The sequence below is a fragment of the Arctopsyche grandis genome, chromosome 11 (genome assembly GCF_051622035.1).
Source record: "Arctopsyche grandis isolate Sample6627 chromosome 11, ASM5162203v2, whole genome shotgun sequence".
NCBI classification, from domain to species: domain Eukaryota; kingdom Metazoa; phylum Arthropoda; class Insecta; order Trichoptera; family Hydropsychidae; genus Arctopsyche; species Arctopsyche grandis.
In genome coordinates, this window is record NC_135365.1 from 26,871,533 (window position 1) to 26,888,519 (window position 16,987).

At 31.0% G+C, this 16,987-nt stretch overlaps 1 protein-coding gene and 1 pseudogene across 1 annotated transcript in view; both read left to right on the top strand.

Moving 5' to 3' along the window:
* The first annotated feature begins 9,359 nt into the window (after window positions 1-9,359).
* LOC143919294 (cAMP-dependent protein kinase catalytic subunit alpha pseudogene) lies at window positions 9,360-10,292 on the top strand (annotated as a pseudogene).
* Window positions 10,293-12,478: 2,186 nt separating this feature from the next.
* Window positions 12,479-16,987, top strand: part of eIF5B (eukaryotic translation initiation factor 5B) — a 66,830-nt gene continuing 62,321 nt past the window's right edge. The window contains exons 1-2 of the mRNA XM_077441739.1: window positions 12,479-12,766; window positions 12,859-12,933. Coding sequence (XP_077297865.1) covers window positions 12,720-12,766; window positions 12,859-12,933 — 122 coding nt within the window. The 5' untranslated portion in view covers window positions 12,479-12,719. The remainder of the gene's footprint in view (window positions 12,767-12,858; window positions 12,934-16,987) is intronic.

Consider the following 16,987-nt stretch of genomic DNA (forward strand, 5'->3'; position numbering starts at 1 on the left):
ATTATACCAAAAATACTCTAACCGTCTTCGATACAGTTTTTCCAATAGAAGATGATAATGTTGACGATATTTCAATCGAACATAAAACCGAATCGTCATCAGTTAATTTAAACTCGAATACGATATCTCATTTAAAAAAATTACATTCGCCTGCTATTGATTCATATTCAGAGTCTATCGAAAATGAATTATTACCCAATTTACCTATTTGTAACGATGATAAAAACATTATTGAAAATTTACATGAATCTTTTCCTGATTCTAATGAATCAAAATTTTTTCCTGATTCTAATGAATCAAAATTTTTTCCTGATTCTAATGAATCAAAATCGTTAGTAAACGATAAGCTAATAGATGATACTCTTATAGATGATACGCTGATAGATGATACTAATCGCCTAAATAAAAATATAAAAAATGAAACAATTAATGAAGAACCTATTAATGAAATAATATTGCCAAAAGATGTAAATCTGTGCAATCATATAAATAAAAACGCGAAAATAAAAATAATTAATAATGAATCTATTGATGAATTAAAATTACTAAAAGATAAAAATAAAATAACTAATCATATTATTAGTGAAGGATCCATTGAAGAAATTACATTGCCAGATGATAAAATCCTGTGCAATCGTTTAAATGAAAATAAAAAGATGAAAATTAAAAAGAAAATTATTAATCGTAATATAAAAGAAGAATTCATTAAAGAAGTCAAATTGCCAGAAGATATGTTCCTGAGCAATGATACAAATTTTAAACTGAAGATTAAAAATAAAATAAAAATAATTAATCGTTATGTTAAAAATGAATTCGTTAATTTGTCAGAAGATATGGTCTTCAACAAATTAATTATAAAAATGAATAAAACTATTAACATGAAGATAAATAAGAAAATGAAAATAAGCGAACATAATAAGCATAAATTTATAAATGAACTTCGATTCACTAACAAAACGTTATGCAAACCTACGGTAAAAATAAAAATAAAAATAAATTCACTTCGAAGAAGTATAAAAATTAAAAATCATGTCACTTTCGTTCAAGTACATCGCAATAATCGATATTGTAACGGAAATTTAAATAACATGAATGCGAACATGTTATCAAGAATAAAAAAATAAATAATTTTTATTGAATGCATTTAACTGACAATTTAACTATCTGTATGTATCGACAATATATCAAACCAACTCGTTTTAACTATTTCATAGAAAATGTGTTATTGAGTTCGGTAATTCCGAAATAAGAAATTGATAATCAAAGTAAAACCGTAAATCCCGTAGACGAATACTAATCTGGGAAGTATCTAAAAAAAAAAATAACAAAACTGATAATGGAAACACCCAAAGGAAGAATCGTAAATTAGATAACATCACGATTTATGACTAGTGTTCTCTTTTTAAAATCACTTATGACATATGTATGTACATTCTACATGTATGTATTCTAGACTTTAAATCATCAACATAAATACATAGATTCAAATTAATTTATTGTTTTGATCTATTATTTTATTTTTAATAAAAAAAAAAAAAAATGTTGTTTTTTATGAAACTCAAGCAGAAAGTTGTCAGATAAAGTTAAAAATTTCAATTATGAATTAAATTATATCACAGACAGTGATGTATGCTATTATTAACATTTCATAAGAGCAATTAATTAGTTATAAAAAAAAAAGGATTTAAATATTATACTATGCTAAATATTATTTAAGCATACATATATCGAATCAATTAATAATAAACGAAACATATATTATATATGTAATATCGATGCACATATCGACGATTATTTTGAAGCAATTAATAATTTATCGTATAAATAGGGTTATACGATCCCTCTCATCTATACAATACTATTAATATGTATATGTATACTAAATGCATATATAAAAAAAAAAAAAAAAAAATTTGAAAATTGATTTGAAGTTATAAATAATAAATATACTATAAATAAAAATTATTTCTATTAGATACTTAAAATTATTATATTAGATAAGATAGAAGTATCAATTGACTTACTGATACTTAGGAATAAATATGTATCAACTTGATAATCATTTTTGGATTTCATTTTGAAAAATAAAATGAAAGGAATAAAATATAATTCGACAAATTCGAATTCTCCAAAATAAAATACAAATACGCGAAAGATGCTTATTATAATATCTCTAGGATTATTTACTTATTATTATTATCTTCAATCCAATGTTAAGTTTTCATGAGTTACATTTAAACCCTCACATCTCTATTAAATAAATAAAAATCTATTGAAGTGATCAGATTAACAAAATTATATATTTTTTTAACTAATTTCGTACTTTATAACTCCTTATTTTTCTGAACTCTTTTCTTTTCACTAACAAAGCTAGTAATATTACATATTACAAAGTAAGATATCTAAATATCTACTTTTCACATAAATGTATACTTTCAAAAAAAAAATAAAATAAGAATAATGGAATTATTCAACATTAGAACATTCTTCATCTGTTGAAAATTCACATTTGTTATAAATCACTTGTCAATAGCTATTTTAAATCAAAGATCTTGAATCTAGGTCCAAGAAACAGAAATCATTATTAGAAGAATACGATTATAATATAGTTCATAAATCTGTTAAAATTAACTTCAACACTACTGTTTTGACTACGTACATATAACGTATGTCCATATAATGGAATTAGAATCAGATATAATATAATGGTATAATGGAATCAGAACTACATAGATTAAATTATTACGAATTTTAAAATTTCATTACCAAACTTATGAACTAATGAAATTATCTTATTAAGATTGACGAATCTCTTTGGATCATAAGGATCATATATTATGCAGCACATTGCATTATATTGTTGAAGAAATAAAATGTATTATTTCAAATTATAAATAATTAAAATTATCACTATCTATGAAAAAAAAAATTATATCAAATGAAAAGTCAAATATATTTTAAAATACTATAAAGGAATTATTATCGAATTATTATACTCGAATCATATATTATCGAATATAAAGAAATTATTATCGTCTTGAGATTAATAATGAAAGGTCAGTGTAAAATCTTTCATCATAAAAGAATAAAAGATTATGGAAAATCTTACTTATCAAATATATATATTTAAAAATCTTAAGTTTATAAAATTTATAAACAACCTATACATATTTAAAAATATAGAATTCAGTTTCACTATTACAACTTAGACGTGAGTTGAATAATTTGATTATGAATAATTAAAACTACTATTATAAATATTATTTAATTAAGAATTAAAAAATATATTACTAATTGCTTTTGAAATATTAAAAAAAAATAATAATAATAAAAAAAAAATTTTCAATTACTTAAATCGTAAACGTAAACTATTCCAAATGATGATAGTTAATACTCATAAACTCATTCTTTTAAGAATCATTATAATCAATAATAAATTGTTGCAACAGACAATTTGAAATTTCTTTTTTTTTACTAACCTCTTTTACGTTTCACTTATTAAAGTTATATAATAATTTATGTATTAGATTAATCGAAAAATAGATTTCACATCTAATTTTGACAGTAGTTGTAAAACTTTTCAATGTATTCAAACTACTTATTGTCAATTAAAAAATAAATTATTCTTTTGAACGAACATACATTTGCAGTCGAACTATTTCAAATGACTATATAACACCTTCGTTACACGGATTATAAACAAACTGATTAGAATAGAATTACATATACATATAAATTACGTAATTGATATGTTCTTATACACTACATACACATACATATGTATGTATACGCAAGTGTAAATCGTAAAATAAATTAATTTCTGATTTTAAATAATATAGAATAAAAAATAAATAAAATAAAAAACCATGTGAAATTTCGAGAAGAAGATTGTAAGTAATCGACAACCATTTACATTCGCAATCTACATACAACTAATATAAATCGTAAACCAACATAGTTATAAAAACCTAAATAAACCGAAATCTAAAGCTAAAAGTAAATTTCTTAGAAACAAATATAAATCTTATTATAACAGTGAATCCCATGAAATATTTTATATTTTATAAATAAATATGACTTGAAATATAATTAAATTGTTTAAATTTAATTAAATCAGTTTATCCTGATACCCAAAAGTTTAATATCGACATGTTAGTTTCAACGTTAAAATTTATATTTTATTAATATCTTATAAACAGCAATATATATAAAGAAATTTAAAAATAACAATTAATTTAGTTCTATGACAGAACTATGAACACAATATTTAAAAATAAATATGTATAACATTATTGAACTCTCATGTATACATATAATATAAAAAGAAAGAAGACAACTAAAGTTGTTGATAAATAAAAGATTTTTGAATTATTTTAATGCAATGACAATTTATTCATGTACTTATATTGTCATCACATATTGACGACATCAAAAATAAAAAATACCATACATCATAGAATAATGTAATGGAATATTATATTCGAAAAGTTAACGCTATATACAACACGTTAAATAAAAAAACTATTCGAATTCCTCTTCGAAAGTAGCAATTCTTTATCTACTTTATCTACTTAATTCAGCGATTTCCAACCATCGCATTAATTATTGTTGTTGTCATTATTTCTCAATTATCTTATTAATTATTGTTAATGTTATAACTATTATTCTTGTATTTTTAATTTGTGTAATCTTAAAAAAAAAAAAAAAAAAAAAAAAACTTTAAACTATTTAAGTTTATGCTTAAAAAATTTTATATTCTATAATTCAGAAACATTATTTTATCATTTTAATGAATTATTATTGTGCCTGTTGAAATTCAATGGATGTTTTAGAAAAAAAATTGATTGAACAATTATATTATAGACGTTGATTTGATTGAACAATTATGTATATTATATTATAGACACATTTAAAATGAAATTATCATTTGAAACTAATTATAAAATTTGATTTCATATGTGGAAATCAATATTTTAACTTTTATCAATCCAATCTCTTATTGAAAGGTTACAAATACCTTACTAAGAAAAGTAAATAAACTTTTAATCTTAATAATTATAATGTTTTATATAATAAAATACTTTTACTGAAACTTTATATTTGAAAATTATATAATATAATTTAATCTTTAATTCTTAAACTTTTAAAATTTGTATTTGTATTTAGCAGTTCAACAAACCGTTTGCTTACTTGATTGAATAAAAAATATATTGATATAATAATTAGCAAAGAAGTAAAAACTATTGTTATGTGTATTCTTGAATAACTTGGTAACAAAACAATGATTTAATTGAATATACATATATGTTTAATAATGATAATATATTATTCTAATTTATAGTATAGTTATAGATTTCAAATAAACCAATGTATTACTAATTATTTGAAGAAAAATATTATTGAATTCTTACTAATTTAATACATTTATACCAATTGTAAAAGTCCTACACGATTATTATATTCTATTAATTCGTATATTATATTTTCATTTCATTAAGTTTTGTAAACAAATACAAAATCATTATTATTCTTTCAACTTTACTATTTCAATTGATTTATACAATTTTATTGTTATAGGTTTAAACATGTAATTACTTTTACTATTTCTGATATAGTATAGTTATTAATCTTGTGATTAATTTATATATTTTTGTGATTTTTCCTATAATCAATATTTTTATAATTTTTTGTATATTAAAAAAAAAAAAGAGGTTTCAATAACATGTACATTTACAATTACTATTTTTGTAACATCTTATATTAGAGTCTTTTGAAAAACTTAACTTTTATAATAATTATAGTAAGTGATTATATAATACTTTATTACTTTACATGTTAGATCACATGGAATTCTTATAACGATGTTTGTAATTCTTAAAACTTTATACAAAATACTTTAATTTTATTGTTAAATCACATGGCACTCCCGCCATATGTTTAATCTAACGATGGGGATGTTATGTGGTAGGATCTTACGACCTATGTATATACTTATGTATAATACCCTTTAACCTTAAGTTTGAACATCTGTTTCATTTTTAACTACTTATGATCAACTCTATCTACTTAACTTCTTATCTATTATAATTTATGCGAGTTTCTAACACGATTGCTATATAAGACGACACAGTTAATGACCTGTTGAAATACAAAGTATTACTTTTAATAATCTTTATTGCTATAGCTGCATTTTGTCCCACGATACGTGTAAACCCTAAAATATTATTATCTCTATTTATCTCTATGATAAATTGTGTTTCTACTCAAAAATGTCTCGATACTCTCAAAGGATACATAAATCAAATATTAAAACTGTCTTACACACGGATGTTGCTCTGTATCTTAATCACTTTGTTATTTACCAAAATTCTGTGATTGGTTAAAGCTTATCATTCTTTTGTGTATAAATGCTCATGTTAGATCTATTGAACCTCACTTGCGATTAAACTGCCTTACTAGTAACTTGTGATTACTACATACATACATAGTTACTTGCGATCGAACCGTCTCTTACTAATCACTGACTTACAATTGAACCGTCTAACTAGTGACTCGCGATTAGACGACTTAACTAGTAACCACTAACTAGTAACGTGTAATACAAACTTATCTCGTGTATACTTACTACTATTAAAGAAGATCTTATAAAAAAAACTGTGACTATAATATTTCTACACCATCTCCTACTTGTCCCCGTAACATTATAAATCTATCAATACTCAAACCACCAACTTATTGATAATCATAATGCTAAAGGTCATTGGGCGCAATCCGACCCGGTCGCTGAAATTAATGAATATGATATGAAATGAAAGAGTATAAATTTACTTAACATTATATATGGTTATTTTATTTAGAATCCATGGGAGAACAAAGTTTGAACCAAAAATATATTTATTCAAAAGCTCGAATACTACTATTAAATATAAGTTTTTGTTCTGTTAAATAGCTACTAAAGCAGCCATACTCAGATTTTTTTCTTCCGGGTTTGTTTTGGTATCTTCTCCACGGGTAGCTACCCTTCGACGCTTACAAAACTTTAGTAAGTTAAGGGTTTTGGCGAGTTGATTGTAGTTGGTTGAGTTGATGTTGATGTACGTACCCGGCAGGTATACGTTCGCTCCCTCTCTCTCACACGCAGGTATATAGGGTCGCGTCTCGCTCGTTGCAATATTTTTTCGCTCGTTTTTCAATATTCCCACAAGAAAGCGACCCTTACCATGATAAACTAGAGACATTTATCTATACATATATCCTCACAATTTCATTTCTGTCCGCCGTGGGTTTTTCTCCCATACTATTTGCCCATTGACCTTTACTCTGAGATTTATTAGTGTTTGTTAATGTAGCTAGTAATTGGCGTCGTCTAGTCACCGGAGCCTGAGGGGGCCGTGTATTGTTCAAAGGTTGTAAATGCATTGTTAAAGGTTTGCCGAACAATGGATAGCACTGTGACTATCCTACCTCTAGCGTCGTCCACACACACGGTATCTACACCCGGGTTCGGTAATTACTGGTCACAAATTACTCGTCACAAAGTCACTAAAATCTCTATAATGGAACATCTGGCAGCCGAAAAGTCCATCATACTAACGATAACTATCATAGTAACGAGAACTTGAGTGCCACATATTGTGTATTCGCGATTTTCATGGCAAAAATTGTCTTTGTGACCACCCCAATGTGACGAATAGTCCAATTACCCTACACCCGATATTTACGAAATTTTCCATATCCAGTTCCCATATTGCAACCTGTGGTTGCTATTTAGGAACTGGTTATGGAAAATTTCGTAGATACCGTGTGTGTGGACGACGCCATTGGTAATTGCATTATTCGTCACATTGCGGTGGTCACAAAGACAAATTTTGCCATGAAAATCGCGAATACACAATATTTGGCACTCAAGTTTTCGTTGGACATGTACATATGTATGTACATATGTACATAAAAATGCGCAACAATTATTTATTGATGAGATTTTTTCTGCTGTTGATTTGAAGCGATATGCTTTATGTGTTTCATATTTCCATAGTTTCATATAGCCAGCAGCATAGCTCGGTCGTTAAGCTTCTGCTTAACACCGAGAGGCGCCGGGTTCGATCCCATGAGCTGACCTCGATTGAAAAGAATTTTTCTGAGTATATCTGTAATGCTGCTGGTCAGACCTGGATATTTGTGACTCCTGGTCGATCGTTTCCTATCAGAGTTTGCCAATTTTCTATAATTGCATTGTTGAAACGGTTCCCGCTGAAAAATTGGCTAAAAATCCTACCTACCTACTATGTCACCACTCTTTGAGTATGATTAATGTACAATAATATGTATGTACAATTCATAGATGTTTCGTTAAATTGCGAGTTTAAGTCAGTGTCTCGTAATTCAGCGACTTGTATAATAAATAAAAATGCTGTATTGTTTGTAATTGGCCATTGGGGTTTAATTGTAAGGCCTTTCTGGTATAAAATGTAAAAATAAATTTCGTGACTTAATAATATGCATGCCTAACTGATTTCATTAGTCATATTTTTCTTAAACTGCATTTTGAAAAATTCCGATTCACAGGTATACATATATAGAAGATAAAATTGAATATGTCGCTATCGCTGATTATTTTTTAACAGCTAAAGATTTCTGGAATGATGTTCCAAGTACTTTTTATTTCTTCTTCTGCATTATTTCTTATTCTTCGTTTTATGACAAAATTCTGTAAAAAATAAATTGACAAAATTGTACATCACTCACGTGTGCTCTAGGTTCGCCATCCCTGTACACACTTAGCAATAGTCTAACTGGGGAATATCATCTGATCGTCAAGAGTCATCAAACATACTTACATACATCTGTGAGCATTCTAACAGACTCACAAATCTAACATTTGATAAACAATCAATTTATGGATTGAGTCATTGGCTTCAAGTTGACGCCTTATTACTAGAGGTAGGATAGTCACAGTGCTATTCATTGTTCGGCAATCCTTTAACAATGCATTTACAACCTTTGAACAATACACGGCCCCCTCAGGCTCCGGTGACTTTTTATTACTTCGCATACTTTAATTAGCAACTTACCTATTTACTTTATATTTTGATATAATTGGTACCGATCATCAGCTCATTTTCTACTGGGTATATTTACTTCCATTACGTTTAGAAAATATTCAAAACTGAAACAAATGAATAATTTCTTTTTTAATTGGAACGCATCATATAAATTCCATTGTTTGTGTCGTCGCCATATTTTGATCTTGCACGATGAATGTGGTAACAGGCGGACAATTTTCAAACTATAACTACAGACTGAGAATCGAATTTTATAGTCGATTCGACAAGAAAATACCGACAGCTTATAATTTAGATGATTTCAAAAAAATCAAAATCGTAGGCGAGGGCGCTTTTGGAAAAGTCTATCTGACCCAACATTTGCCCACTGGAACTTTCTACGCAATGAAACAAGTAGAGAAGGGAAATATAGTCAGAACTAAACAAACAGAACATTCAAAAAATGAAAAGAAAGTTTTGGAAGCAATACGATTCCCTTTTGTGGTGCATATGGAGTGTTTTTTCAAGGACAACGACTGTTTATACTTTGTGCTGCCTTTTGCTAATGGCGGCGACATGTTCACCCATTTGGGTGACTGTAAACATTTCGACGAAACTCGATCCAAATTTTATGCAGCTCAAGTCATCCTCGCACTAGAGTACTTGCACAATTGTGACCTTATTTACAGAGATTTGAAACCCGAAAATGTCATGATCGACATCCACGGATACATTAAAGTGACCGATTTTGGATTCTGCAAACTGATGACCAAAGTTCGCACGTGGACTCTGTGTGGTACTCCATACTACATAGCTCCGGAATTGCTCCTGATGAAGGGATACGGCACTTCGGCTGATTGGTGGTCTTTTGGGATCTTAGTCTACGAGATGAACGCCGGGCAACCTCCTTTCAACGGATACAATCATATGAAAATTTATGAAAAGATCATCAAGGGGAAATTCAAATGTCCCGGTCGTTTCAGCCGCGCCTTGACGGATTTTTTGAAGGGAGTCATCGAATTAGATGTTACCAAAAGACTAGGATGCATGAGAAATGGACCTATGGATTTGAAGAATCATAAGTGGTTCGAATCGACTAATTGGTTGGGGCTGCTTGAATATAAAGTTCCAGCTCCGTTTGTACCTGCTGTTATGAGCATTGACGACACGCGTTATTTTGATAACTATGACGAGGAATCTCTCAAGCAATCTTCCGAATGTCAATTCGAATCAATTTTCGAAGATTTTTAGTTTGATTACATTTTTTAATTGCATCACATACTTAAGATATTTATTTAGTTATCGATTTTAAAGTATGTTGTATTATTTTTGTTCAAATAAAATGGAAGTTTAAAAAATATATCTAAGTATAATGTATTGTAACTTGCAACGAATTTGAAAAATTAAATAAATAAATAATTGAATTTAAATTGATTTTTGGTGGAAGATTTTTATTTATATTTTTTTTACAAAGGGTACATACATGTATGTATGGTGCGTATATATGTACAATAGCAATGAAAGATCTGTGTGTTAATAAATAGACAATCAGATAATGGTGATAAACAGAAGGTAGGTAGCCAATTTGTAAATCAGATAAATTGGCAATTGGCATTTTGATAGAAAACGATCGACTTGGATTCACTAATATCCAATTTTGACCAGCAGCACCGCAAAAATACTTCAAATTATACAAAGTATAGTTGTTTTAAATCAAGGTCTAAACAAACGGTAAACGAATTATTGCGCAAATTACGATCGTGCGCACGACAATCGTTGCCAATCGTTGATTGGTGAAGGTTTTGAGTGCAAGATGTTCCTTGATCGAGATTTTAGTGATGTGATGACTTTTTTCGAAATAATCACCGAACCACTAGTAATGACGCTAACGACTGATTGCGAAAGTCCCGTTCAGACGAGGAGCTCATTATTTGAGTAGGTATATTATAAACGTAGACAATATTGCGAAGGTCCCCCTTTCAATGGTGAGGTTATTCTTCATTCTGCGGGAACGAGCGGGAAATACATAAAATTTGCGCCTTAATTAAACAGCAGCGTAAAGGTGATGTGCGCGGACAAATGATTGAACAGGTCGAACACTACAAATACCTAGGAGCAATGATCAATACGGACGTCAGTTCCGAAATGGAGATAAGAAGAAGGATCGAAATAGCAAGAAATGCCTTCGGCAGCATGAAAAATGTTTTGTGTTGTCGAAGGTTGTCCATGAAATTGCGCTTAAGAATCCTGCACTCCTATGTTTGGTCGGTGTTGCTGTTCGTGAACGCTGTTAGTGGCATCTATGAACAGGATCGAGTCCTTTGAAATGTAGTGTTACCGGAGGATGCTAAATATCTCGTGGAAGGAGCATGTAAGAAACGAAACAGTCCTCCAGCTTCTTCATAAAAAGAGAGAGCTTCTTGACACGGTGACACCGTAATATCGAATACTTTGGCCACATTATTCGCGGCCCCAAATATCGCCTTCTACAAACAATCTTAGAGGGGAAAATATAAGGCAAACGGAGGCTTGGGAGAAAGAAGCTATCTTGGCTCCGGAACATCAGGTCATGGATGGGACCCGGTCTCGAAAAGTTATTTCGGTTTGCCCATGACAGGGAGGAATTCGCACGGGCCATAAACGATGTCTGCCCATGGTAGTCGCCTACGTCCGAATACGGATTCGGCATTAAGCCCGCTCCACATTCTCGTCGAGACATCTCGGTCTCGGGTCTCGCCGAGACAACACGATACCGAAAGTAGCTCTCCACATTCTCGCTCGCGCAGTTGTCTGTTCGGTAGTCATACAAGATGAACGTGTTAGAAACGTCTGTCGCTGTAGCATTATGTGCAATAGCATATTACAATTTTTTATTAATTCGAGAAAAAAAAGTTATTAAGAGACGTTGGAATAGACGCAGATGGTGGATGACATCAATACATCGTAACAGAACATCCACGCATCGTGTACTTTGTTTCTGTATTTATGGTCCCGATGTTTAGGATCCCATTTAATAGGATGACACTGGTATATTTCCAGAATTAGTCCAATTCGTAGGCATTTTTGTTAATAAAATCGACGTGCGCGCAGTGCGGTTACTGCTGGCGGACTGACACGACGGGAGTATGGATGGAGGGTCTCGCGCGAATACAAAACTACACGACAGCCCTTTGATTCGGGTCCGAAATACCGAAATACCGATATGAAATGGAGACCGCACGAACATAGGCGAGACTTAACGAATATGTTCTCTACACTCTCGTATTTGGCTGTTCTCGTATAGTTTTGGCGAGAATGTGGAGCGGGCTTTAAAAGAAAAAGAAAGGTGATGTATCGTTTTATCGCAACGGCCTCGTTCAGCATCAGAGAATATCTTCATTGAATTAAATCTCAATCGTAACAATTGGCATGCACGCACTCGACTAATAATAATTGGCACACTCGAAGTGGGCAATTTGCCAAAACGTCATAGACGAAAAAGCAAACGACGAAACGTCAAAAAGATTGCAGAGCGCGTTGCGAGGCGACAGGGCCGGGCCATATGGTACAGCCAACAGTGTTGTTCGTTCGCATCGGTTAAGCATTGAGCGGTTGCATTTTGTTCTTTGAAGCTTCAAGTATTTTGAGTCGTATTTTGAGTCGATCCACGTCTCCAGAAGAAGCGGGAAAAACGCCAACATGGGCAAAGCGAAGAAGGGACGTCGCACGACTCGCGAAGACAGCCAGTAAGTCGCTGCGTTTCAGTTCACGTCATCTCTTCCCAACCAACCCACCCACCCGGTAACCCAATTTCACTGTTTTTGCGTGCTGTTTTCAGGTCTAGTGATGCTGAAGCGGAATCTGCGGCGCCGGAGCAGCCTCCCGCACAGACCAAACCCAAGACCAAGATCAAGTGAGTGTTTCGCTTTTGAGGTTATGTTCGTTTGACATTTGCATTTGGCACTTCGTTTGTCAACCCACATGTTATGTTGGCTGCGCTCGTTTTGTGCCGCCATTTTTTTTTTCAATTATATATGTTACTGTAAAACGATTATTTCAATTTACTCATAAAAATGTATCCCATGTTGTTTATTGTGTGTGTTTTGAATGCATTGTGCAATTTTTAACGACGCACTTGCCCATCTTGCGAGTAATATAAACAAACAGAGAAGTGTTTATCGGACATACGTTGAGCACCAAGCATCAAATGCGACTGATGCTAAAATTATTTAGGATTGTCTGTGGACAATCGTCACTTGACAACAATATGACGCATAAAGCCACTTCTATTATTAATATATAACATTTCTCCAGTATACATATATTAGTAATAATACAAATATATAAACATTTTTTTAAGAATTTAACTAGGCTGTATTCGTTTAAAATAAAAACACGACTCAGACTTTTTCCCATACTCCAATTTTAAAAGTTTAATTTTTCCCGCTGCTTCCAATTGGATTACTTTTCTTTAACTCTTAACCATAGATGTAGAATAATCTAGATATGCCATTACATACAAATTTCGTTGGAGATCTTGTCGCCACTAACTGAGGGGTGCGGGGGGTTTAACTAGCGGGGAAATGGTGAAAAAAAATGAAGGAACGCAGCGGTCGGCAGTGGTCAGCAACCAGTTTATGTACCAAACTACTAAAACCATATTAAGAAAAAATATTTAGCTATACACACTATATTAAACTAGAAATGTATTATATAATATGTTACTACAATAAAACCATCATTAACTATTACAATATTTAAACATTAGTAACTTCCACTAGGATCAATTTTAAAGCCGACACTTTAATATTTAGTTCATTGTTTGTAGTTTTGAACTTAATGTCGATTTCTGAATTTTCTTCAGTGCCAACAAGATATACGCGTGCATTTAGTGACACCTGTGGCAGAGGTTGTCATCAGTACATAGAACACTACATACATCGCGGCGATATTTCAATAATGTTAAAATACTACTATAATTGAAGACATTATATATTAATTCTTTCTTATAATATGTGATGCCATCCGCCTTTTTATGTTTTCTTGAGTAATTGTAACACAATTTCAATGAACACGTTGGCATTTTCGAAAAATGTCAATCGGCCTTCCTACTTAAAAGCTAACTAGCTACTGAGAGAGTATGCATCCTATGTACTTTTTTTTTTGTGTGTGCATCCTCCAACAGGGTGACCGGCTTAGAGCGTCAGGGCCTATCTATGTATTCTATATCTATGCTCTTAACCCTTTTAAGTGCTGACGTCTTTTCTGTTGAAAGCCCGCCACGATGAAAATTTCCAACTAGAATTATTTAGAAATTAAAATTGTAGCTAATACCGCCGAGGATTTTGAGTTTTGTAAAGGTGTGTTTAGACTCTCGAATATATCTTGCAACAATATAAAATAAACAAAAGAAGTCTATTAATGAATGTATTTTTTCCAAAACTAGTTCCGTCTTCTTCATTGTTGTTAAAATGTAATGCTCACAATCTAAAATTCTCAGCAGTTAGGGATTTGCATCGGGTAATTCTGTTATGGTTATAAATTCAGAAATTCCCGTGTAAACGAGTCTTTATAAACGATGACACGGATTACACGACCCATGTTCAATGCATATTTTTTCAATGCTACCTTTAAAGGCTTATCAGGTAGTATTCTTGTTTACTTTGTGCATGCTCAATATACAACGCCTGTCGGCGTTTTGCAAGCCCATGGATTAGTCAGCAAAATGCCGATTGGCGTTGGTCAGCATTCAAAGGGTTAACTAAACATAATTTTCTTTGATAACACTGTTGGTCCAGAGACGAGATATGACTTTTCTTATAGATCCATGCCCAGTGAACACGAATCTGGTAATAAAAAATGTTGAGGCTCGAGATTCGGAGATTTTTTAAATCTCGAGATTCGGAGATTTTTTAAATCTCGAGATTCGATGTCTCAAAATCTGTCAATTTCCTGTTCAAAATGAATATTGGAATCTATAATCGGGTATTTTATCTTTCATTTGTAGTACTTTTCAGCTTTCAAATCTCTCTAAGTAGTCGTCCAGTTCAAATCAAAAGTCAAAAGTACGTATTTTCATTTGGGATTTTTTCCCACTGTTAATACTATTTTATATCGAGTATTTTCTATTGAAACATGTTTATTGGGATAGTTTTCTTGCCACACTATTTTTTGTTTTCGTTTAAAAGCGTTAATTGGAAGTGTGCTGAATTTTAAATCGGTAAAATTGCTCCGTACTGGTATTTACTCAAATTTACACGAATCTGAATTGTATTAATAGGAATAATGTATTAAATTGTCTTTATATGAGAATTAAATAAAATTCCACTTAGAAAAATCATATATCGACTATTCTTGTGGATTAATAACAAAAATTCTATTGATAACTGGCTTACCTCGATAAACGAATTTTTGTTATTAATCTATTTTGAGCGTTTCCCCCAAAAAACAACAATCCAATGAGCTAACTCCTTATATTTTTTGTTAAAATGATATTTAAGCATGTGTGGAACAAATTGACAAACATTTTGCCAAATTATTTCACGGTATTTAAGTTTTACGAAGCTTTGAAAATTGCCTATCCTTCTGGTCTTAAACATATGGACGGTAGTGTATCTCAGAATCTCGAGTCTATCAACATTTTTTATTACCAGATTCGTGTTCACTGGGCATAGATCTATAAGAAAAGTCATATCTCGTCTCTGAACCATTTTTCGTGTCGAACAGTGTTATTTGAATTTTTTATTTATGATACATGAAATTTACATTTACGCATTTTGCATAGAAAATTTGTCAAATATTAGGCTTCTCAATTTGACATTGACATGAAAAAAAGACAAATATAACAACACTTTGTCTCAGATCGACATACATTGAGTATTTATGCGTCACTAGGGTTGCCACCTCAAAACCAGATCTCACTCGGAGATTGTGACAAAAATATATTTATTCATATAAATTATTATTAATAAATAAAATCACATTTCGAAATTACGTATATACAATGTAAACTAATAATGTTCGGTGAAAACATTAGAGGAAATTTTTTTTTTCCATTTTTTATCGGCAGGCAAATCGAGCGATTTGATGTAAGGAATGATATTTTTAAGAAGGCATACATCATCATACAATTTATCGACATCTAATTCTACATTTAAGTATTTTGCAGCATCTAAAAAATCTTTCAAATTTTCATTTTTAAGATTAATTAAGTAATCAATAGCCTTTATTTTATTTTATTTTTTACATAGATATATACCAGGAAGGCCTGACAGGTAGACCTCAATGCGCCTTCCTAGACAATAAATCACTGTATTTAGAGAGGCAAAAGAACACGAAATTAACAATTAATTAATTAATCTATCGAGACATCTATGTATAATTTTTTACATTATTGTACATAAATAAAATTCAGATATTTGTGACAGCGGGTAGGATGATTTTTGCCAATTTGAGGAACTGTTTCAACAGTGAAAATCAGATACATAAATTGGCAAACTCTGATAAGAAACGATCGGCTCGATCAAAGTCTAACCAGCAGTATTAAAGATTAGCACGGGATCGAACCCAGTAATGTCTCAGTGCTAAACATAAACGCATACACCGAGCCATACTGCTGGCTATATTTATGTATACGTTCTTTGCTTGAGGAACAAATTTTTGTACTTGATGTTTCGCCAAACATTTCATACAAGAGATATGTGTCGTTTTATTAGTTTTTTATACGCTTTGCATACAAGTTATGAATTTCTAATATACAGTTTTATTTATTTTTATAATTTTGTGGGACATTTACTACACACCCGAAGAAATAACATTCAAACCTGGGGCCCAGATACAACTAGCTGAAACTCGGAGAGTCTGGGTCAAAACTATAGGGGTGGCAATCCTATGCGTCACTCTTAGAATCCACACAGATATGTAGAAGACGATCTGCCATTCCGAGTTCAGAGTTCAGCATTCTTTGT